The 25,508-nt window shown below is 39.8% G+C and overlaps 2 protein-coding genes across 7 annotated transcripts in view; one reads left to right on the plus strand and one right to left on the minus strand.

Annotated features, from left to right (window-relative positions):
* The window catches only part of NDRG3 (NDRG family member 3), an 83,173-nt gene that overhangs the window by 22,346 nt on the left and 35,319 nt on the right, over positions 1–25,508 (plus strand). For 2 of the 6 annotated variants that reach the window (XM_082362002.1, XM_082362004.1), the window contains exon 3: positions 11,803–11,838. The exons of 2 other annotated variants lie outside the window; for them this stretch is intronic. In XM_082362002.1, coding sequence (XP_082218128.1) covers positions 11,803–11,838 — 36 coding nt within the window. Of the gene's footprint in view, positions 1–11,802; positions 11,839–13,228; positions 13,336–25,508 lie in introns of those variants that run through there. 2 more of the 6 variants (XM_082362006.1, XM_082362007.1) reach the window with 2 other exon arrangements.
* The window catches only part of RAB5IF (RAB5 interacting factor), a 97,031-nt gene that overhangs the window by 2,064 nt on the left and 69,459 nt on the right, over positions 1–25,508 (minus strand). The window lies entirely within an intron of this gene.

Genomic DNA, 25,508 nt, shown 5'->3' on the forward strand with positions numbered 1-25,508 from the left:
GCATTGTCTCACTTCCTCACATCTGTTAGCTCTTCTTTGATATGCCTGTGCTGTTCCTACCCACTTCCCACGCTCTATCTCCCTCCCTCCTCTTCCTGGGAAGTGCTTCTAGCCCATCACTATTCATGAGCACTCCCCTGCTCCAGCCAAGCTTTACTGAAGTAGATTGGCAAGAGGGCCCTCTTCAGATGGTATCATTCCCAAAGAATTCTACCCCATCACACCCCACACTCCCCCAGTATATCAGTGCTTCTACCTTTGCCCAATAAGTGGGTGCTTTTGCATTATTTTGGAAGATATAATGGTGGTAATGCTTCTCATCCATTATTTCATTTGATCCTCCCAAAGGCCTGGCGATGTAGAACACACAGATCAATTTATTCGCATATTGCTGTTGAGGAAACTAGGGCTAAGAAAGCTGAAGTAGCTTACTCAGATTGCGTACCTAAGAACCCCTGCTGTATGGCAGGATTCTCAATCTTGGCACTGTAAATGTTTTGGGCTAGATAATTATTTATTGTGGGAGACTGTCCTGTGCACTGTAGGGTGTTTAACAGCATCCTTGGCCTCTACCCACTAGATGCCAGTAGTACCCCAGAGTCATGACAACCAAAAATGTCTCCAAACATTGTCACATGTCTCCTGGGGGTGGGGCAGAATCTCCCTATTTGAGAACCACTGCTATTAGGCTATAAGCCTCCAGGTTTGAATAGGAGATGTCTTGAAATTTTTTGTTTTCGGGGAAGTTTTATTTTGCCTAATAGCCTATCCTGCTATTATTTATTAAGCACTTTTTATGTGCCAGGTGCTTTACATACCTGCTCTCTTTTAATCATCAGAATATCCCTTTGAAGTAGATAGTATTCCTCACTTAGCAGATGAAAATCTGACTGAAAGATGGGCTTGCCCAGTCAGTAAGTGGCAAAGCCAGGACTGAAACCCAAATCTTTCCTACTCCACAGCCTGAGGCCTTTCCACTGTGTTCACACTATAGATATTTTGGCATCACCTCTGAGGCTTGCCCTCCCTCTTTAAGGAGAAGCCTAGAGGTACGTATTATTTCACTTCATCTTTCTGTCCGTTCTCCTCATAGACACTCTTAGCCAGAGACATCGCTGTGCCCTTCCAGGCTTCAGGGAGCTAAAGGAAGTCTAGACCCAACCTATAATGCAGAAATTTGTCCTGAGCTGACTGTAAGGAAGCATTCTCAAAATAGCTTTGAGCGAGGCTTATGTTAACTTTTCTCTTGTTGTTTGTTGGTACTTTTCCCATTTAATTTTAGTATGCCTGTGATTTTGTCTACGGCTCAGAATTGTGAAGAAGTGGGTAATTTTGCCATGCTTGTTCTGGCTCCAGTGATGAAAAGAAGCACCTGCCAGCACTTCTGTTTGTTTTTTTGGAGGCAGATATCACACAGGAATGTGAAATTATTTTTTAAAAAATAACATTTAACCATTTTCAGAGCACTTTCACAAATACTATCTAATTTGAATCTCCTGACCTCTTGTGAAGTAGGTACTTAAAGGTATTTTTAGCTCCATTTTACAGATGAGGCTCAGAGAGGTTATATGACTTGTCTAACATTGGTGTCTAGTGAGGTGGTGAAGCCGGGACTAGACCCCACAGCTGTTGACTTCAGCCTGGATCAGGGGGTCTAGGGCTCTTCCCACCATATGCTGCCTCTTGTAGCTGGTTGTTCCAACCTCTTCACCCAACAGACCTTGTACAAGCAGGAGAGCTGGCTGGTTTGTGCTTCATTTTCCCTGCCCTCCTCTACCTACTGTTAGTTCAGATACTGCCGAGCCTGTGAAAGCCGAAGACCAGGCTTGAGAAAATAAATAGTAGATCACAGTTGGCTTCAGCAAAATTGAGGACCTATCAAGAAGGGGAATAAATACCTACTAGGGGGAACAGAAACAAGTTATTTGCTTTGGTTGTTACAGTAGAAAGTGAGGTAGACCCTAAGGGAGGATATTATAAGAGGAAGCAGGGAGAACCCAGGGATGAACATTTTTGTAACCTCCAGGGCAACAGAGACAGGCCAAAGGGTTTATGCCAGGGTCTCTTTTAAAAAAACAACACAGGGCTTCCCTGGTGGCTCAGTGGTTAAGAATCCGCCTGCCAGTGCAGGGGACACGGGTTCAAGCCCTGGTCCGGGAAGATCCCGCATGCCGTGGAGCAACTAAGCCCGTGCGCCACAACTACCAAACCTGTGCTCTAGAGACCGCAAGCCACAACTACTGAGCCCACATGCCGCAACTACTGAAGCCCGCACGCCTAAAGCCTGTGCTCCACAGCAAGAGAAGCCAGTGCAGTGAGAAGCCCTCGCACTGCAACGAAGAGTAGCCACAGCTCGCCGCAACTAGAGAAAGCTGCTCACAGCAACGAAGAACTAAGGCAGCCAAAAATAAATAAGTTAAATAAATAAATTAAAAACAAAAACAAAAAAACCCCACAGATTTATTGACATTTTCATTAAAGAGTATTTGTGAAGTGCAGCATTGCTTGTACAATTCCCCATCTTTCTCCTTTCTACAATAATCCAAAAAGGATTATTGTCCTTTTTTAGTAGAAATGCCATATTTTATTCTCTTTGACTGTTTTTAATCAGCTTCTTTCTAAAACTTTTACTGTCGTAACAACTCCTCCTCACTTTAGTTCCGAGCTCATCAATTGCACGTAACCCTTCCTCTTTGGTATTCATTTCTTACTCAAATTGAGTATCTCTATTTTGAGATGCTCATAATCTCTTCCAAAATGATAATCAGTGCATTTACTAAGTGCCAGAACTGGGAATAGAGTGGTGAATCAGACACAGCCCCCCACATCAAGTTCACAGAACAGGTAGATTTGCCCCAAATCTCTTCCTGTTGGTAGTTGGTTCTAAGGTCTTATGTATCTTGTCTTTCCATTATATTGTTGCTTTGTGTCTTTTGACAACTCTGTGCTTCTTGACTAGATCTCATGTTGGGAAATTACATTTCTCTTCTTTCTAGCAGTTCCTTGTTTTTTAAACTTTCCTCCTTTCCTTCCCCCCCTTATTTCATACTTCTCTTCATACACTGATGTATTCTCAGTTGCTTTTTGCTTACTCTCCAGGCTTGAACTGAGAGAATTACTTGTTTTTAGTCCACTTTCTTGAGCTGCTTCATTTACCTTCTGCATTTGGCACTGAGCCTCCACCAGGAAACATTCCCCTTAGTTGGCTTCTACCTTGACTGCAACTTTCAGTAATAGCTTCTTTTTTTCCTTGAGTTATTCTTTTTTTTTTCTCTTCTTCCACATTATTCTATTATTTAAATTTTTTTTCTTGAATCCCTTTCTGCTACTTAAGTCTGCTTAGTGCAAGAATCTCTCTGAACATGGAATTAATGGTATATTCAAAATGGACAGAAAATAAAAAGAAAGCACCCAGAGCCTGAAACTTCTGGAAGTTTTGTTGGAGTGGAACCTTGTACCACAAATATAAGAGACAAATAAGTCCCCAGGGAGGCCTTTCTCCTTCCAGAATCTACCTAGTGAGTAGTATTGAATTTTTTTTTTTTTTGGCCATGCTGCGTTGCATGCAGGATCTTAGTTCCCCGACCAGGGATGGAACCCGAGCCCCCCTGCAGTGTAAGTGCGGAGTCTTAACCACTGGACCGCCAGGGAAGTCCCCAGTACTATTGAATTTTTAATGAGTTCAGAGAATTTGGCTTCAGTTGACCACGCTCAACTGAGGACCAGCTAATGAACGTCATTCAGAAACTCTGGATCCACCAGAGGGCAGACAGCAGAAGCAAGAGGAACTACAGTCCTGCAGCCTGTGGAACAAGAACCACATTCACAGAAAGGTGGACAAGATGAAAAGGCAGAGGGCTATGTACCAAATGAAGGAACAAGATAAAACCCCAGAAAAACAACTAAATGAAATGGAGATAGGCAATCTTCCACAAAAAGAATTCAGAATAATGATAGTGAAGATGATCCAGGACCTCAGAAAAAGAATGGAGGCAAAGATCGAGAAGATGCAAGGAATGCTAAACAAAGACCTAGAAGAATTAAAGAACAAACAAACAGAGATGGGCAATACAATAACTGAAATGAAAAATACACTAGAAGGAATCAATAGCAGCAGAACTGAGGCAGAAGAATGGATAAGTGACCTGGAAGACAGAATGGTGGAATTCACTGCTGCAGAACAGAATAAAGAAAAAAAAAAATGAAAAGAAATGAAGACAGCCTAAGAGACCTCTGGGACAACATTAAACACAACAACATTCGCATTATAAGGACCCCAGAAGGAGAAGAGAGAGAGAAAGGACCGAGAAAATATTTTAAGAGATTATAGTCAAAAACTTCCCTAACATGGGAAAGGAAACAGCCACACAAGCCTAGGAAGCACAGAGAGTCCCATACAGGATAAACCCAAGGAGAAACATGCCGAGACACATAGTAATCAAACTGGCAAAAATTAAAGACAAAGAAAAATTATTGAAAGCAGCAAGGGAAAAACGACAAATAACATACAAGGGAACTCCCATAAGGGTAACAGCTGATTTCTCAGCAGAAACTCTACAAGCCAGAAGGGAGTGGCATGATATACTTCAAGTGATGAAAGGGAAGAACCTACAACCAAGATTACTCTACCCGGCAAGGATCTCATTCAGATTCGATGGAGAAATCAAAAGCTTTACAGACGAGCAAAAGCTAAGAGAATTCAGCACAACCAAACCAGCTCTACAACACATGCTAAAGGAACTTCTCTAAGTGGGAAACACAAGAGAAGAAAAGGACCTACAAAAACAAACCCAAAACAATTAAGAAAATGGTCATAGGAACATATATATCGATAATTACCTTAAACGTAAACAGATTAAATGCTCCAACCAAAAGACACAGGCTTGCTGAATGGATACAAAAACAAGACCCATCTATATGCTGTCTACAAGAGACCCACTTCAGACCTAGGGACACATACAGACTGAAAGTGACAAGATGGAAAAAGATATTCCAGGCAAATGGAAATCAAAAGAAAGCTGGAGTAGCAATACTCATATGAGATAAAATAGACTTTAAAATAAAGAATGTTACAGGAGACAAGGAAGGACACTACATAATGATCAAGGGATCAATCCAAGAAGAAGATATAACAATTATAAATATATATGCACTCAACATAGGAGCACCTCAATACATAAGGCAACTGCTAACAGCTATAAAAGAGGAAATCAACAGTAACACAATAATAGTGGGGGACTTTAACACACCTCACATACACCAATGGACAGATCAGCCAAACAGAAAATTAATAAGGAAACACACGCTTTAAATGACACAATGGACCAGGTAGATTTAATTGATATTTATAGGACATTCCACCCAAAAACAGCAGATTACACTTCTCAAGTGCGCAGGGAACATTCTCCAGGATAGATCACATCTTGGATCACAAATCAAGCCTCAGTAAATTTAAGAAAATTGAAATCATATCAAGCATCTTTTCTGACCACAACGCTATGAGATTAGAAATCAATTACAGGGATAAAAATGTAAAAAACACAAACACATGGAGGCTAAACAGTACGTTACTAAATAACCCAGAGATCACTGAAGAAATCAAAGAGGAAATCAAAAAATACCTAGAGACAAATGACAATGAAAACATGACGATCCAAAACCTATGGGATGCAGCAAAAGCAGTTCTAAGAGGGAAGTTTATAGCTATACAAGCCTACCTCAAGAAACAAGAAAAATCTCAAATAAACAATCTAATGTTACACCTAAAGGAACTGGAGAAAGAAGAACAAACAAAACCCAAAGTTAGCAGAAGGAAAGAAATGATAAAGATCAGAGCAGAAGTAAATGAAATAGAAACAAAGAAAACAAGAGCAAAGATCAGTAAAACTAAAAGCTGGTTCTTTGAGAAGATAAACAAAATTGATAAACCATTAGCCAGACTCATCAAGAAAAAGAGGAAGAGGACTCAAATCAATAAAATTAGAAATGAAAAAGGAGAAGTTACAATAGACACTACAGAAATACAAAGCATCCTAAGAGACTACTACACACAACTCTGTGCCAGGACAACCTGGAAGAAATGGACAAATTCTTAGAGAGGTATAACCTTCCAAGACTGAACCAGGAAGAAATAGAAAATATGAACAGACCAATCACAAGTAATGAAATTGAAACTGTGATTAAAAATCTTCCAACAAACAAAAGTCCAGGACCAGATGGCTTCACAGGTGAATTCTATCAAACATTTAGAGAAGAGCTAACACCCATCCTTCTCAAACTCTTCCAAAAAATTGCAGAGGAAGGGAAACTCCCAAACTCATTCTATGAGACCACCATCCCCCTGATACCAATACCAGACAAAGATACTACAGAAAAAGAAAATTACAGACCAATATCACTGATGAATATAGATGCAAAAATCCTCAACAAAACACTAGCAAACAGAATCCAACAACACACTAAAAGGATCATACACCATGATCAAGTGGGATTTTTCCCAGGGCCGCAAGGATTCTTCAATATACGTAAATCAATCAATGTGATAAACCATATTAACAAATTGAAGAAGAAAAACCATATAATCATCTCAATAGATGCAGAAAAAGCTTTTGACAAAATTCAACACCCATTTATGATAAAAACTCTCCTGAAAGTGGGCATAGAGGGAACCTACCTCAACATAATAAAGGCCATATACCACAAACCCACAGCAAACATCATTCTCAGTGGTGAAACACTGAAAGTATTTCCTCTAAGATCAGGAACAAGACAAGGATGTCCGCTCTCACCACTATTATTCAACATAGTTTTGGAAGTCCTAGCCACGGCAATCAGAGAAGAAAAAGAAATAAAAGGAATACAAATTGGAAAAGAAGAAGTAAACCTGTCACTGTTTGCAGATGACATGATACTATACATAGAGAATCCTAAAGATGCCACCAGAAAACTAGTAGAAGTAATCAATGAATTTGGTAAAGTTGCAGGATACAAAATTAATGCATAGAAATCTCTTGCATTCCTTTACACTAATGATGCAAAATCTGAAAGAGAAATTAAGGAAACACTCCCATTTACCATTGCAACAAAAAGAATAAAATACCTAGGAATAAACCTATCTAGGGATGCAAAAGACCTGTATGCAGAAAACTATAAGACACTGATGAAAGAAATTAAAGATGATATCAACTGATGGAGAGATATACCATGTTCTTGGATTGGAAGAATCAACATTGTGAAAATGACTATACTACCCAAAGCAGTCTACAGATTCAGTGCAATCCCTATCAAACTACCACTGACATTTTTTACGGAACTAGAACAAAAAATCTTAAAATTTGTATGGAGACAGAAAAGACCCCGAATAGCCAAAGCAGTCTTGAGGGAAAAAAACGGAGCTGGAGGAATCAGACTCCCTGACTTCAAACTGTACTACAAAGCTACAGTCATCAAGAAAATATGGTACTGGCACAAAAACAGAAACAGATCAATGGAACAAGATAGAAAGCCCAGAGGTAAACCCACGCACCTATGGTCAACTAATCTATGACAAAGGAGGCAAGGATATACGGTGGAGAAAAGACAGTCTCTTCAATAAGTGGTGCTGGGAAAACTGGACAGCTACATGTAAAAGAATGAAATTAGAACACTCCCTAACACCATACACAAAAATAAACTCAAAATGGTTTAGAGACCTAAATGTAAGACCGGACACTATAAAACTCTTAGAGGAAAACATAGGAAGAACACTCTTTGACATAAATCACAGCAAGATCTTTTTTGATCCACCTCCTAGAGTAATGGAAATAAAAACAAAAATAAACAAATGGGACCTAATGAAACTTCAAAGCTTTTGCACAGCAAAGGAAACCATAAACAAGATGAAAAGACAACCCTCGGAATGGGAGAAAATATTTGCAAACGAATCAACGGACAAAGGATTAATCTCCAAAATATATAAACAGCTCATGCAGCTCAATATTAAAAAAACAAACACCCCAATCCAAAAATGGGCCGAAGACCTAAATAGACATTTCTCTAAAGAAGACATACAGATGGCCAAGAAGCACATGAAAAGCTGCTCCACGTCACTAATTACTAGAGAAATGCAAATCAAAACTACAAAGAGGTATCACCTCACACCAGTTAGAATGGGCATCATCAGAAAATCTACAAACAACAAATGCTAGAGAGGGTGTGGAGAAAAGGGAACACTCTTGCACTCTTGGTGGGGATGTAAATTGATACAGCCACTATGGAGAACAGTATGGAAGTTCCTTAAAGAACTAAAAATAGAATTACCATATGACCCAGCAATCCCACTCCTGGGCATATACCCAGCGAAAACCATAATTCAAAAAGACACATGCACCCCAATGTTCATTGCAGCACTATTTACAACAGCCAGGTCATGGAGGCAACCTAAATGCCCATCGACAGACGAATGGATAAAGAAGATGTGGTACATATATACAATGGAATATTACTCAGCCATAAAAAGGAACAAAAGTGGGTCATTTGTAGAGACGTGGATGGATCTAGAGACTGTCATATAGAGTGAAGTAAGTCAGAAAGAGAAAAACAAATATCACCTATAAAATGGTACAGATGAACTGGTTTGCAGAGCAGAAATTGAGACATAGAAGTAGAGAAAAAAACGTATGGACACCAAGAGGGGAAAACGGCAGGGGTGGGGGGCAGTGTGATGAATTGGGCTATTGGGATTGACATGTATACACTGATGGGTATAAAATGGATAACTAATAAGAACCTGCTGTATAAAAAAAAAATTAAATAAAAAAAAAGAAGAAAAAGAAACTCTGGATGCCAAACACTGTCAGACTGACCCAGTCATATCCTTTCTCCAGGATGATCAATCACTCATGAAGGCTGAAGCCATTCTCCAAGAGGATCTGGCATCCCTTTGAGAAAAAAAAAAAAAAAGCCAAGAAAACAAGTGTTATATAGTCTTCCTCTGATTATTAGTACCTTTTCTTTGGGAGTCTAGCTGTGTACAGCTGCGTACATTGCATAAGGAACGTGGAATTTTTTTTTTTAATTTATTATTTTATTTATTTATTTTGGTTGTGTTGGGTCTTTGTTGCTGCGAGCAGGCTTTCTCTAGTTGCGGCGAGTGGGCTTCTCATTGCGGTGGCTTCTCTTGTTGCGGAGCACGGGCCCTAGGCGCGGGATTCAGTACTTGTGGCTCGCAGGTTCTAGAGCACAGGCTCAGTAGTTGTAGTGCACGGGCTTAGTTGCTCCGCGGCATGTGGGTTCTTCCCGGACCAGGGCTCGAACCCGTGTCCCCTGCATTGGCAGGCGGATTCTTAACCACTGCACCACCAGGGAAGCCCTGTGGAATTGTTTTTTTGCTAGGTTCTCAACAAAGAAAAGATCACTTTGGTTTCTGGAGAGAATTGCATCTTTCTGGTTTTGGCATTTCCCTTTGCGCTCTTCTCAGGCTTCAGGGCCTAACAAAATGCTTCATGACTGTGATCACATGATAGTGAGTAAGGGAATTCATGCATACAGGGACAGCTGCTTCTCAAATTGCTCATCAGAATTTGTGTTTCTGTGTTCCAGGACCAAGATTTTAGTTCAGACTAGAGCGATTTTCCCTAATCTTTCTAAATAATCTGTAAAGGAACCTCTGGGAGCCCAGTAGGATTGAAGCTCTAATATGGTCTGTTTTGACATCATTATAAATTATTCCTCAAAAGATTAAATGAATCTTTAAGTTGTATATTACAAAATACTAAGTTACAAACTTTTTTTTTTTTTTTTTGTCCATGCCATACGGCATGCAGGATCTTAGTTCCCTGACCAGGGATTGAACCCGTGCCCTCTGCACTGGGAGTGTGGAGTCTTAACCACTGGACTGCCAGGGAAGTCCCGACAAACATATTTTTTGTGCCATACCAAATCCTTTTTTTCTAATTTTTTAATTACGAAAGGTGAAGTATATGCTCATTGTAGAAAAGTATAAAAAAAATTATGATCATCCATAATCTGTCTATTTAGAAACAACTGTTATTGTTAACGTTTTGGTATTTTTCTTCTAGTCTTTTTTCGTGCATATTTTCATGTAGATGAGGTCAAACTTTGAAGACCATTCTGTAGCCTACTTTATTATCATTTAATAACCGTATCATGTCTTAAACTGGAATGCAGTGGAATTTTTTGTTGTTTTCGACCCAAAGTCTTAACAGAACTATTTCAGCATTTAATTTTGTTATATTGGCGTATTCATTTTATAAATATATATTAACTTATACCCGGCCCTGTGCTGTATGTGGTGGAAGGTGCGAGTTGAATCAGAGATCAGGGGCTCACTGGCTGGTCATTTATATCCTACTACAACGATCTACCCTAGTCCCTGAGAGGGCCCTTCCTCCTGCTTCTCATCGTCTAACTAGATGTTAAACACAATGACTTCTCTGAAGGAGTTCTCAGGGAATTTTATGGGGCTAGTGGGGAACTAGGGAACTCTGTGATCCTTTTTACCAAGGGCGGCATTCCTTGGAAATGTGCTACCCAGTCCCATCTACGTGGCATCTTAGTTGTCTTTCCACACCGTGACTGCATCAGACTTTACTTTGTGAACTTGGCTTCATGCCAGGACTAATACCTCAGACCGGCTGCCTCCACCACTCTCTGTCCTCTGTGTCATCTACAGTCTCTCTGTGATTGGTAATCTATTGTGACTTTACTGCCACCTTTACAGAAATAAGGTGGTAGGATACAGAACTGTTTCTAAGAGGATCTTCTTGAAGGGGGATGGGATTGCTTAGTACTCCCTTGGCATCAGATTTCTTGATCTTCTCCGGAGGGGCAGCTTTGGGGAAGGTGCTGATAATTATTATAGCTCCACACCTTCTGGAAGCTGTTGTAGACAGATATAACACAGTTTCTAAATAATGAGAGGGTATTTTTTCTGGGCAGGAGCTTTTACTTTATGAAAAATCAAGTCAGAAGGTTTTCTTTTCCTCCCAAACACATCACTCATTACCCTTTTTATACTCTTATGTCATACTCTTGCAACTCTGGCATCTGAAATGCTACAAAAATGCCTCTGAGTCATTGCCATTGATTTTTTTTTTTCTTGGCAATCAGACATTACTATGATACAATCTCTTTTTAGAAGCTTGGTGAATTCTCCTTGGATCTTTTGACTGTGTTTTACTTTTTAAACGATTCAATGATTTGTCCTTTTTCCTATTAGCAGTTTCCTGGGATATACCAGTGTATTAGGAACCCTGTTTTATCATTCTTTCCCTCCTTCAATGACACTGCCTTTCTTGCTTGTTAAATTTCAGATCTTCCATTTCTTATCCACCTATATCTTTGTTCTCTTCTTAATCCTTTCTTTGCTTCCTTGTCCCGGGCACTCTGGCTCCTGCCTTCCTTTGCACGTCTCAGGGTTGGCCTCTAGCTCCTTTCCTCCCAGGTACCTCCCGTGTGGGTTGTGAATGTGCTCTCAGACTCTGATCCATGTTTTACTCTCTCTCACTGCTCTCTTTAGGTAGGGAGACAAGAAGTTACAGGCTTTACTGGGAAACCAGGCTCCTTTCCTTCATCTTCACAGGAAGCCTGCCAAAGTGTAACCCCACCTCTAAAGGCTCACCTTTTACTAACACACGTTAGGAACCCACCCGGCCTCCTCTGAAGCCTATTGATGAGAACCATTTTAGTTTTACGGCAACCAAGAGGCTGCACATGCACTGCTTTCACTGTGAACTGAATTTGCTGCACATTTGGGGAAGCCACATGGGGAAACTGACTGTGTTTTCTGCCTTCTGTTGACAGAATGGTACACGAAACTTCCAGGACTTTGACTGTCAGGTAAGGACTGTACAAACACCAAGGAGGGCTGTGTACAGGATCTCTGCAGTGCTTCCCTCCCTGTGCTGGTGGTGTTATAGAGGTGGATCTCTCTTCGTAGCTAATCATGACTCCTTCATGTTCTTTTGGTCATTGGATCAAGTTTATTTAAAATGATTTGCTATTGTGTTCAAAAATTGCCTGCCAGGTACCTGTTCTGTGGTTGTAGGTTATTGGGTGGAGCTTTCTCTTTGTAATTAAGATCTCCTTTCCTCAAATGATATTGGAAACCCTAGTCACAGGTGTCAAATGGTTGTCACCTCACTGCAGAGAAGGCGGGAGAGGGGCATTTTGAGGTGAGACTTAACCAACAACAAAATCTTTTCCTAAAAGAAAAAGACACATTAAGTGTTATTAACATAAAATGCAGATATCTCTTGGCTTTATCTTTGGAAATGCAAAATTCATCCTGGCTCATTAGTATTTTCCTAAATGATATTGTTTGTCTTAGTCTGTTTTTGCCTATAGCTCTATTGCCAATTTGAAAATCAATAAAGTGAACCAGCAACCCTCCCTCCACCTTCCTACTTTATCTGTTGCCTGGCCCTGAAAGAAATGGGAGGAAGGAGTATGGAAATGGGAACCTTATAAGCCCGTGCAGCCTGACTCTCCTACTTTTGGGGTAGATGTCATAAGAGTGGCTATCAGAGGCAACATGAAGTAGACTCAGAGGGTACTAGGCAGGAAAGGAAGGTGCAGGGAAGCCAACTTCCTCGTGTCCAGGATTCACCCAACTTGTATACCCACAGGCAGATAGTTATTTTCAGATATATTAAGTTAAGTACAGTGGAATCTCTCCATATAGCATTAGAATCAAAAGGAAGAACTAATATTTGTCTCATAGGCAAACCAGTTATATCATAATAATTTATTGGGTACCTACTATAGATACTAAACATACATCATCTCTAGTGCTTGGAGCAATATCATTAGGTGGTTTTTATTACAGATGAGGAAATTGAGAATCACATTTCATAACTTGCCATTGGGTGGAATTGGAGTTGAAAAACCCCCTTTGTCTTGAATCCATTGCCCATTCTTTCTCACTTGGGAATGTCCAGAGCTGAGATGTGGCAAAGAGTTGAGAGCTGAGGTTCCTTGGCAGGACAAATAAGACTGAGACTCACTTTAGAAGGGGCAGGCTCCTTGTTACAGACTTTTTAATCCCAGTGCCAAACACCTCTTGGTGTGACTATTTGGTATACTTACATATACAACATAATCAGCCAAGTGCTGTTAGGGAAACATTTGCTATAGACCCTTACTCAAAAACAAGAAGTCATATTATTTTTTGGTGAATGGTGGCAATCAAGTTTGGGGTTAGTTGTCTTTAATTTGATCTAACTTCAGTTATGGTTTGGATCCTAGGTTGAACCAGTTTAACTTGATTGCTGTTAATATTTGATATAATTTACCTAGAAGGAGATCATTTGAGAGAGGGTGACAGTAAAATTCAAGGTGAGGAATTCCAGAAATAGTATATATATTCCTACCTAAAAGTGTGGAAGCATTTATTTTCATCAAATTGAGCACCCCCCCTTAAAAAAAATGGAATATTAAAAAATTATGTGCTTATTGCAAAATAGATAAGAAAATACCAAAAAGCAAAAAAATAAAAATCACTTGTTATTTCACCAGTGTTAGTATTTTGGTATATATACTTCAGGATTTTTTTTTCACACATAAACATACTTAGATATAAATGAAATTGAGTTTTAGAGATATAATTATCAATCACTTTTTAATATAAAGGCTTGAAAATAGTCTGGCAAAAATTCTTGATGTTTTGAGTGAAGCTCTAATATATTAACATGTTCTGGCCTCATTAAATATAACTTTTAGTTCAGTTCTGATACAAATAGAATGATGGCAAATGTTTGTCACATGTCTGTTACTGGTTATGAATGTGTAGGTTCTCTGTGTTCTAAAGAAGAAAATATCACAGGCCCTTCTTTTTTTCTTCTCTCAACACTCATGAATGCTCTTCATTCTCATCTGTCTCTTTGTTAAAGGTTTATGTGGTGTTCTGGAGACTGGGGGCATCTGGGTCAGGAGTCTAGCGACAGGTGATAGAAGCCCTAGGAAGTAGGAACTGTGCTGTGAGACATCTAGAGTGGCCCAGTTGGCCTGAAGGCTTCCCGGAGACCACTGGACCTTCTTAGGAGACAAAGCAGAACAAATTTAAAGCCACCCACTGGCTTTGTCACTTAATGGAAAGGCATTCAGCCTTGACATTGGTGTTGTTCATTAGCATAAATGTGGCACGGGGCTAACTGAGGCCAGTTAATCTGGGCTTCCTTCTGGTCTCTGTCTTGCCTCAGAGAAATCTTTAAGGAATGTTTGATGATATTCCAGGAAGTTATCTTAACATCACAACCATGAGAGATCATAACTTCAGTCTGAACTGCCTTTTCCCCCTCTGTTTCCTTTACTAATCACCTACATGCTTTTTTTTCCCCCAATAATTGAAAATATAATTAAAATTGTACCATTTCTCTTGGTTCTTTGATTGTCCTAGTGACTTCATTGCTATATAGCTCCCCTGAGGCCAAAAGCAGTTATATTGGGATATAAGAGTAATGAGGGGAGGGGTGCTTAGAGGTGACATGCTTAGAATTGCTGTAAAAGGAGAAAACCTATTGCCAGTTGAAACAATGAATCAGCAGGCTTATTGTCCATTTATCTACTTCAGTGCTGCTTAATTTTCTTCTACTTATGAGAGTGTTTAAAAATTTGGAATTAGAGCTGAGACAATGCTATATAGCTTTTTTGTGTTTGTGATATATTGCTTTAAAAAATAATTATACCGGGGGATTAAGAGGTACAAACTACTATATATAGATAAATGTTACAAGGATATATTGTACAGCATAGGAAATATAGCCAATATTTTATAAAAACTTTAAATGAAGTATAATCCGTAAAACTTTTGGATCACTGTGTTGTACACCTGAAACTAATATAATACTGTAAATCAGCGGTACCTCAACTTTAAAAAAAAAGATGGATTAATAAGATGGATAGATGCATGATAATTAACTATAGTAAAATGTTAATGGTATAGTTCAGGTGGTGGGTATACAGATGTTCACTGTAAGGTACTTCAACTTAGGCATATGGTTGAACGTTTTCATGATAAAATATTGCGGGGAGACCAATGTTTACTTTTGTTAAAAAGTACACAAAACTGCTTTTAATTTTCACACAGCTCTCTCCATGGACATTTCCAGTGCTTCTCCACACGCACACACACTTATGAACTTGTGATCACTATGTTTGTATAAATATCATCATTGTTATTTCTCACATGTTTCTAAAACTTCACGTGTAGTATTTAATGTGTGTATATCACATGAGTAAATATGTTAAAAAATAACACTTGTGTATAATCAAATTTAGAAAATGAAGAAAAGTATGAAAATAAAGGTTTCCTATAATCCTGTTCCCTAGGGATAACCATATTTTATTATATTTCTTTCCAGTATTTACTTTTATATTCTGGTTATCAAAAGAGTATGTGCTCATAGTTGAATATTTGGAGAGCACAGAGAATTATAAAGTAGCTAGAGAAAAGCTCACAGTCCTAAAACCCAGGGGCAACCATGTTAACGTGTTCAGTGTTGAGATGTATGTCTGTGTGTATTATTTACTTATTTATATTATTTATTTATTTTTATTTTGGCTGTGCCGGGACTTAGTTGCCGCACAAGGGATTTTTTTTTTTTTTTTTTTTTTTAGCGACAGGCGGGCTTTTTGGTTGTGGCATGCAGACTCTTAGTTGCAGCATGCAGACGGAATCTAGTTCCCCGACCAGGGATCGAACCCAGGCCCCCTGCACTGGAAGCATGGAGTTTTACCCACTGGACCACCAGGGAAGTCCCTGTATATTATTTTCTAAAATATAATTTTTAAAGTTTATATAATTGGTCACCCTGGATGTAAAATTATGTATCTCCTTTTCTGACTTAATATTAGAACACAATCTCATTTACGTGTCATTTTAAAACTCTCATAAAAATAATCTCTAATGGGGAATTCCCTGGTGGTCCAGTGGTTAGGACTTGGTGCTTTAACTGCCGAGGCCCAGGTTCAATCCCTGGTCAGGGAACTAAGATCCTGCAAGCCACGTGGCGCAGCCAAAAAAAAAAAAAAATCTCTAATGGCTGCCTGTTATTTCATCATATGGCTATCCCATGACTTAACTATTCCATTATTTTTGGAAATTAGATTGCTTATAATATGTTCAGTTCACTGAACATTTTTGTGCATAAATTTTACATACACATTGGATTATTTCCTTAGATGGATTCTTGGAATGAACACATTTAAGGCTCTTGGCATATCTTGTCAAATTGCCTTCCACTTCCACCAGAAGGGTACTCAAGAAATATTAATGGAAAGTGAAAAGCTGCTGTCTGCCACAATATATCATTCCTGTAGAAGATGCTGATGATGGAGTGAACTCACAAGAATGGAGTTCTTGCTCCTAGGATAAGAACTCCAGGCCTGGCCAAGGGCTGGATAATTTCATGCTGGCTGTTTAATTGCAGTAGCTCTTAAGAGGACTGATTTATAGAACTCTACTGTGAGGACTGGTTTTTAGTACCACAGTTCAAATGTATGTATGTGACTGCCTCTTCTAAAGGGGTATAAACACCTTTAAACTCTTGCAGGTCACTTGGTGCATGGGCACTATTACAAAATAAGAATTCAGTGAAGTAAATAACTGAAAGTGCCTTCCACAGAAAAGAGGTGTTTGGAGACATCTGGGATTCAGCCACCTGCTGCAGTCTGTTAGAGAGCTTGACCAGTTCCACGCTTCTCCCCTTGCCTTGAAGGATGTGATTGTGGCCTCAGTCCCCCTTTCAGCCTGTTGTCCCACTGCTTCCCATTGTACATTCCACCCACTCCCAGGAAAACTAGAATTATTGCTGACCTACCCATCCTTCTGCTTTGTGCTTTTCCTTTCTGATGGCCTTTGTTCACAGGTCCTCCCCTTGAGATGCATACCCATCCCCTTTTGGATTTTTTTTTCTTTTTTTTTTAACTGTTATTTATTTATTTATTTTCTTATTAGTTATCCATTTTATACACATCAGTGTATACACGTCATTCCCAATCGCCCAGTTCATCATACCACCGCCACCACCCCCCGCCACTTTCCCCTCTTGGTGTCCACACGTTTATTTTTTTTTAATTAATTTACTTATTTATTTATTTTTGGCTGTGTTGGGTCTTCGTTTCTGTGCACGGGCTTTCTCTAGTTGCGGTGAGCGGGGGCCACTCTTCATCGCGGTGCGCGGGCCTCTCACTGTCGCGGTCTCTCTTGTTGTGGAGCACAGGCTCCAGACGTGCAAGCTCAGTAGTTGTGGCTCACAGGCTTTGTTGCTCCGTGACATGTGGGATCTTCCCAGACCAGGGCTCGAACCCGTGTCCCCTGCATTGGCAGGCAGACTCTCAACCACTGTGCCACCAGGGAAGCCCCCATACGTTTTTTTCTCTACTTCTGTGTCTCAATTTCTGCTCTACAAACCAGTTCATCTGTACCATTTTCTAGGTTCCACATATGTGCTTTAATATATGATACTTGTTTTTCTCTTTCTGACTTACTTCACTCTGTATGACAGTCTCTAGATGCATCCACGTCTCTACAAATGACCCAATTTTGTTCCTTTTAATGGCTGAGTAATATTCCATTGTATATATGTACCACATCTTTATCCATTCGTCTGTCGATGGGCATTTAGGTTGCTTCCATGACCTGGCTATTGTAAATAGTACTGCAGTGAACATTGGGGTCCATGTGTCTTTTTGAATTATGGTTTTCTCTGGGTATATGCCCAGTAGTGGGATTGCTGGGTCATACGGTAATTCTATTTTTAGTTTTTTAAGGAACCTCCATACTGTTCTCCATAGTGGCTGTATCAATTTACATTCCCACCAACAGTGCAAGAGGGTTCCCTTTACTCCACACCCTCTCCAGCATTTGCTGTTTGTAGATTTTCTGTTGATGCCCATTCTAACTGGTGTGAGGTGATACCTCATTGTAGTTTTGATTTGCATTTCTCTAATAGTTAGTGATGTTGAGCAGCTTTTCATGTGTTCTTGGCCATCTGTATGTCTTCTTTAGAGAAATGTCTATTTAGGTCTTCGGCCCATTTTTGGATTCGGTTGTTTGTTTTTTAAATATTGAGCTGCATGGGCTGTTTATATATTTTGGAGATTAATCCTTTGTCCACTGATTCTTTTGCAAATATTTTCTCCTGTTCTGAGGGTTGTCTTTTCGTCTTGTTTATGGTTTCCTTTGCTGTGCAAAAGCTTTGAAGTTTCATTAGGTCCCATTTGTTTACTTTTGTTTTTATTTCCATTACTCTAGGAGGTGGATCAAAAAATATCTTGCTGTGATTTATGTCAAAGAGTGTTCTTCCTATGTTTTCCTCTAAGAGTTCTATAGTGCCCGGTCTTACATTTAGGTCTCTAATCCATTTTGAGTTTATTTTTGTGTATGGTGTTAGGGAGTGTTCTAACTTCATTTTTTACATGTAGCTGTCCAGTTTTCTCAGCACCACTTATTGAAGAGACTGTCTTTTCTCCATTGTATATCCTCACCTCCTTTGTCATAGATTAGTTGACCATAGGTGCGTGGGTTTATCTCTGGGCTTTCTATCCTGTTTCATTGATCTATATTTTCTGTTTTTGTGCCAGTACCCCATTGTCTTGATGACTGTAGCTTTGTAGTATAGTCTGAAGTCAGGGAGTCTGATTCCTCCAGCTCCATTTTTTTTCCCTCAAGACTGCTTTGGCTATTCAGGGTCTTTTGTGTCTCCATACAAATTTTAAGATTTTTTGTTCTAGTCCTGTAAAAAATGCCATTTGTAATTTGATAGGGATTGCACTGAATCTGTAGATTGCTTTGCATAGTATAGTCATTTTCACAATGTTGATTCTTCCAATCCAAGAACATGGTATATCTCTCCATCTGTTGGTATCATCTTTAATTTCTTTCATCAGTGTCTTATAGTTTTCTGCATAAGGTCTTTTGCATCCCTAGGTAGGTTTATTCCTAGGTATTTTATTCTTTTTGTTGCAATGGTAAATGGGAGTGTTTCCTTAATTTCTCTTTCAGATTTTTCATCATTAGTGTATAGGAATGCAAGAGATTTCTGTGCATTAATTTTGTATCCTGCAACTTTACCAAATTCATTGATGAGCTCTAGTAGTTTTCTGGTGGCATTTTTCGGATTCTCTATGTATAGTATCATGTCATCTGCAAACAGTGACAGTTTTACTTCTTCTTTTCCAATTTGTATTCCTTTTATTTCTTTTTCTTCTCTGATTGCCGTGGCTAGGACTTCCAGAACTATGTTGAATAATAGTGGTGAGAGTGGACATCCTTGTCTCATTCCTGATCTTAGAGGAAATGCTTTCAGTGTTTCACCATTGAGAAAGATGTTTGCTGTGGGTTTGTTGTATATGGCCTTTATTATGTTGAGGTAGGTTCCCTCTATGCCCACTTTCGGGAGAGTTTTTATCATAAATGGGTGTTGAATTTTGTCAAAAGCTTTTTCTGCATCTATTGAGATGATCATATGCTTTTTATCCTTCAATTTGTTAATATGGTGTATCACATTGATTGATTTGTGTATATTGAAGAATCCTTGCATCCTTGGGATAAATCCCACTTGATCATGGGGTATGATCCTTTTAATGTGTTGTTGGATTCTGTTTGTTAGTATTTTGTTGAGGATTTTTGCATCTCTATTCATCAGTGATATTGGTTTGTAATTTTCTTTTTCTGTAGTATCTTTTTCTGGTTCTGGTATCAGTGGGATGGTGGCCTCAGAATGAGTTTGGGAGTTTTCCTTCCTCTGCAATTTTTTGGAAGAGTTTGAGAAGGATGGGTGTTAGCTCTTCTCTAAATGTTTGATAGAATTCACCTGTGAAGCCATCTGGTCCTGGACTCTTGTTTGTTGGAAGATTTTTAATCACAGTTTCAATTTCATTACTTGTGATTGGTCTGTTTATATTTTCTGTTTCTTCCTGGTTCAGTCTTGGAAGGTTATACCTTTCTAAGAATTTGTCCATTTCTTCCAGGTTGTCCATATTATTGGCATAGAGTTGCTCGTAGTAGTCTCTTAGGATGCTTTGTATTTCTACAGTGTCTGTTGTAACTGCTCCTTTTTCATTTCTAATTTTATTGATTTGAGTCCTCTCCCTCTTTTTCTTGATGAGTCTGGCTAATGGTTTATCAATTTTGTTTATCTTCTCAAAGAACCAGCTTTTAGTTTTATTGTTCTTTGCTGTTGTTTTCTTTGTTTCTATTTCATTTATTTCTGCTCTGATCTTTATGATTTCTTTCCTTCTGCTAACTTTGGGTTTTGTGTGTTCTTCTTTCTCCAGTTCCTTTAGGTGTAACGTTAGATTGTTTATTTGAGATTTTTCTTGTTTCTTGAGGTAGGCTTGTATAGCTATAAACTTCCCTCTTAGAACTGCTTTTGCTGCATCCCATAGGTTTTGGATCGTCGTGTTTTCATTGTCATTTGTCTCTAGGTATTTTTTGATTTCCTCTTTGATTTCTTCAGTGATCTCTGGGTTATTTAGTAATGGATTGTTTAGCCTCCATGTGTTTGTGTTTTTTACATTTTTATCCCTGTAATTGATTTCTAATCTCATAGCGTTGTGGTCAGAAAAGATGCTTGATATGATTTCAATTTTCTTAAATTTACTGAGGCTTGATTTGTGACCCAAGATGTGATCTATCCTGGAGAATGTTCCCTGCACACTTGAGAAGAAAGTGTAATCTGCTGTTTTTGGGTGGAATGTCCTATAAATATCAATTAAATCTATCTAAACTATTGTGTCATTTAAAGCTTGTGTTTCCTTATTAATTTTCTGTTTGGATGATCCGTCCATTGGTGTAAGTGAGGTGTTAAAGTCCCCCACTATTATTGTGTTACTGTTGATTCCCTCTTTTATAGCTGTTAGCAGTTGCCTTATGTATTGAGGTGCTCCTATGTTGAGTGCATATATATTTATAATTGTTATATCTTCTTCTTGGACTGATCCCTTGATCATTTTGTGGTGTCCTTCCTTGTCTCTTGTAACATTCTTAATTTTAAAGTCTATTTTATCTCATGTGAGTATTGCTACTCCAGCTTTCTTTTGGTTTCCATTTGCATGGAATATCTTTTTCCATCCCCTCACTTTTAGTCTGTATGTGTCCCTAGGTCTGAAGTGGGTCTCTTGTAGACAGCATATATATGGGTCTTGTGTTTGTATCCATTCAGCAAGCCTGTGTCTTTTGGTTGGAGCATTTAATCCATTCACGTTTAAGGTAATTATGAATATGTATGTTCCTATGACCATTTTCTTAATTGTTTTGGGTTTGTTTTTGTAGGTCCTTTTCTTCTCTTGTGTTTCCCACTTAGGGAGGTTCCTTTAGCATTTTTTGTAGAGCTGGTTTGGTGGTACTGAATTCTCTTAGCTTTTGCTCGTCTGTAAAGCTTTTGATTTCTCCATCGAATCTGAATGAGATCCTTGCCGGATAGAGTAATCTTGGTTGTACATTCTTCCCTTTCATCACTTGAAGTATATCGTGCCACTCCCTTCTGGCTTGTAGAGTTTCTGCTGAGAAATCAGCTGTTAACCTTATGGGAGTTCCCTTGTATGTATTTGTCGTTTTTCCCTTGCTGCTTTCAATAATTTTTCTTTGTCTTTAATTTTTGCCAATTTGATTACTGTGTGTCTCGGAATGTTTCTCCTTGGGTTTATCCTGTATGGGACTCTCTGTGCTTCCTAGACTTGGGTGGCTGTTTCCCTTCCCATGTTAGGGAAGTTTTCGACTATAATCTCTTCAAATATTTTCTCGGGTCCTTTCTCTCTCTCTTCTTCTGGGGCCCCTATAATGCGAATGTTGTTGCGTTTAATGTTGTCCCAGAGGTCTCTTAGGCTGTCTTCATTTCTTTTCATTCTTTTTTCTTTATTCTGTTCCGCAACAGTGAATTCCACCATTCTGTCTTCCAGGTCACTTATCCGTTCTTCTGCCTCAGTTATGCTGCTATTGATTCCTTCTCGTGTATTTTTCATTTCAGTTATTGTATTGTTCACCTCTGTTTGTTTGTTCTTTAACTCTTCTAGGTCTTTGTTTAGCATTTCTTGCACCTTCTCTATCTTTGCCTCCGTTCTTTTTCCGAGGTCCTGGATCATCTTCACTATCATTATTCTGAATTCTTTTTCTGGAAGACTGCCTATCTCCATTTCATTTAGTTGTTTTTCCTGGGGTTTTATCTTGTTCCTTCATCTGGTACATAGCCCTCTGGCTTTTCATCTTGTCTGTCTTTCTGTGAATGTGGTTTTTGTTCCACAGGCTGCAGGATTGTAGTTCTTCTTGCTTCTGCTGTCTGCCCTCTGGTGGATGAGACTATCTAAGAGGCTTGTGGAAGTTTTCTGATAGGAGGGACTGGTGGTGGGTAGAGCTGGCTGTTGCTCTGGTGGGCAGAACTCAGTAAAACTTTAATCCACTTGTCTGCTGATGCGTGGGGCTGGGTTCCCTCCCTGTTGGTTGTTTGGCCTAGGCGACCCAACACTGGAGGCTACCCGGGCTCTTTGGTGGGGCTAATGACAGACTCTGGGAGGGCTCACGCCAAGGAGTACTTCCCAGAACTTCTGCTGCCAGTGTCCCTGTCCCTTGGTGAGCCACAGCTGCTCCCCGTCTCTGCAGGAGTACCTCCAACACTAGCAGGTGGGTCTGGTTCAGTCTCCTATGGGGTCACTGCTCCTTCCCCTGGGTCCTGATGCGCACACTACTTTGTGTGTGCCCTCCAAGAGTGGAGTCTCTGTTTCCGCCAGTCCTGCCAAAGTCCTGCAATCAAATCCCGCTAGCCTTCAAAGTCTGATTCTCTAGGAATTCCTCCTCCCGTTGCCAGACCCCCAGGTTGGGAAGCCTGATGTGTGGCTCAGAACCTTCACTCCAGTGGGTGGACTTCTGTGGTATAAGTGTTCTCCAGTTTGTGAGTCACCCACCCAGCAGTTATGGGATCCGATTTTATTGTGATAGCGCCCCTCCTACTGTCTCATTGCGGCTTCTCCTTTGTCTTTGCATGTGGGGTATCTTTTTTGGTGAGTTCCAGTGTCTTCCTGTCGATGATTGTTCAGCAGTTAGTTATGATTCCGGTGTTCTCGAAAGAGGTAGTGAGAGCATGTCCTTCTACTCCGCCATCTTGACTCAGTCTCCCCTTTTGGTTTGATTTTGTTGGGGTTTTTTTTGGGGGGGTGGGGGGTAAGGGGGAGATTGATTAAGTACTAAGGATAGAGGTGACTTTATTCTCATTTGGGGAGAAAAAAAGAATCTTATAGAAAAAGCTGAGGCCTTTTATCACCACGCCCAATCTCAGTTCCCTTTTCCCTTGTCACTAGAGGGTTTATTTCTCTGACAAGCTCTGTCATAGCATGGGCATGACAGCTGCCAACTGCCCAAAATTCACATCCTTCCAGCTTAGCAGCCTCACTGCTAAGAGAAGAGATCTTTACCTGTAACTTGAGGGAAAAGGCTAGGGGAGGAGTCTTATTGGCTTAGTATGGGTCACATGTGTGGGGGTCACATGCATTTCCCTGGACTGCTCACTCTGGCCAGAGACTGGGGTGTCTGAATTGGCCAAACCTGGACCCCTTCCTACTTGGACTAGAGAGTCCATGTTCTGAAGGTGTTCTGGGCTGTTGCATGTGGGTTAAATAGTCATTCACTCTTTTTCTCCTCATTGTTAGCTAAGGCTGTGTGAAGAAGATATTGGAGTTGGCTTTGAAAAGACAGATAGGAAAAGATAGATTTTATGTTGACATATTGCAAAAGAAGCTTTCAAATGAAGAGCATGATTTGTAGGAAGTCTGAGAGTGTGGGTAGTTGAAAAGGAAAAGTCGATGTCTCAAAGAATATTGATTTAACCAGGCTGAAAGATCTAAGAGGTAAGAGGGGAGAGAGCTGAAGCTAGAGTCAGGGAGAATGTATTATAGAACTTTAAGAAGGAAAATGTGATTTACACATAGGCAGAAAGGCTGAGTAATTGTGGAGGCAGATTCTTTTACTATGGGATTAAATGAAGTCATGCAAATGAACTTTATACCACTACACAGGGGTAAGGCAGTGGGGGCATTATATTAAAATTTCCTATGTAATAAATAACAAAAACTATGCCCAAGGCTCATACAGTAGCTTGCTTATTAGAAACAGAATAAAACTCATACTAATAAGAATGTTGACATTTCCAAGAGTATGTTGTCCTCCAAGTTTACCTAAACTGTTTCAGACTGGCCAGGGAGAGGAAGAAGCACTAATAGACATGACGTGATCAAAATTTAACTAAGTTCAGAGAGGTATGACAAGTCAGATTGTGTAATAACTCTGGTGATTGCACATTTAGCAGAAGGAAAAGGACTCAGAAAAAAAGGTGAACACTGATTATTATCAATTAATGGTAATATCCTAATCTCTCAACTACAACTTTGATTAAGAGGGAGAGGCAGTCTAAGATGGAGAAGTATGTTGTGGGCCGATATGATTTCAGGTGGTTTTATAAGCCTGGAGAATAAAGGATCATGTTTTAAAAGTGCATAGTGTTGGAGGTGGTAAGTAATCAGAGAGTGCTGGGAAAGCTCTATGACCAGAGCCTATTGGACACTTTCATTGTGCAGTCACACCCTCTAGAATGCTGGGGTGAAGGGTGAGGTAACTGGAGAAACAGCCTGTGCAGCAGCTGGTAGTTGGCTAAAGCAGAAGGGTGGCAGCAGCATCACCCCTGCAGTGGCCCGACCATTGAATCAGCTCCATAGCCAAGGTCTCTGCGCACTCATCTCCAGATGGAGACTTGTTCAAGCCATTCACATATAAGGTCACAAAGGATATATTTACAAATCCACATGGATGTGAGTGTCTCCTTTCTTTTCATATTACTTTGAAAATGAAGAGAAACCATAAGAGATACTGACAACCAAGGGTTGCTCCAAATAGGGCAACAAGATTGACAGATAGGGCTCAGTACTCTTGGCCTTTTGATACTTTGGTCGCTACACAATTTGAGGGCATATTATGGGGAGGTAGGGGCTAAGATCTCCCTAAAAAGTTGAAATTTTGTAAGCCAATTTTAACTCTGAATTTCGTCCAGATTATGAAATGATGACAAAGTAAGTTACTTTGCCCTGTTGCCTCGTCTGCTTTTTAAATGTGTTCTCTTTTGCCCCATCTGTTTTATTTCCCTTTTCATCATCCTTCTGAACTTCCCTGACAGCTCACTATCCCCCACCCTCCTCTTGGCACCCTCCCTTTTCCTGCACACACTATCCCCATCAATTACCAGGTCTTAGGAGGTCCTGCTAACCCTAGGGCCAAAGTGTAAATCGTTCTTTTCCCTCAGTTCTCAGTAGCACAGCTGAGACCAAGCCAGGATATTTATGCAAGACTCTACTGAAGGCTTAGATATGACACAGGAAGGCTCCAGCAACTAGACTGTCAAGATGACAGATGGTTGCGCATTCTCTTCAATTTGGGTTCTCCTGTATTGTCACTCATCTGGCAGGGGCTGGTTTCTCCCTGTCTCCCTCTTTATTCTTTCTTTCTCTCAAGAAGTGAAACATGAGAG

This window comes from Balaenoptera borealis (genome assembly GCF_965194805.1).
Source record: "Balaenoptera borealis genome assembly, chromosome: 16".
Lineage (NCBI taxonomy): Eukaryota > Metazoa > Chordata > Mammalia > Artiodactyla > Balaenopteridae > Balaenoptera > Balaenoptera borealis.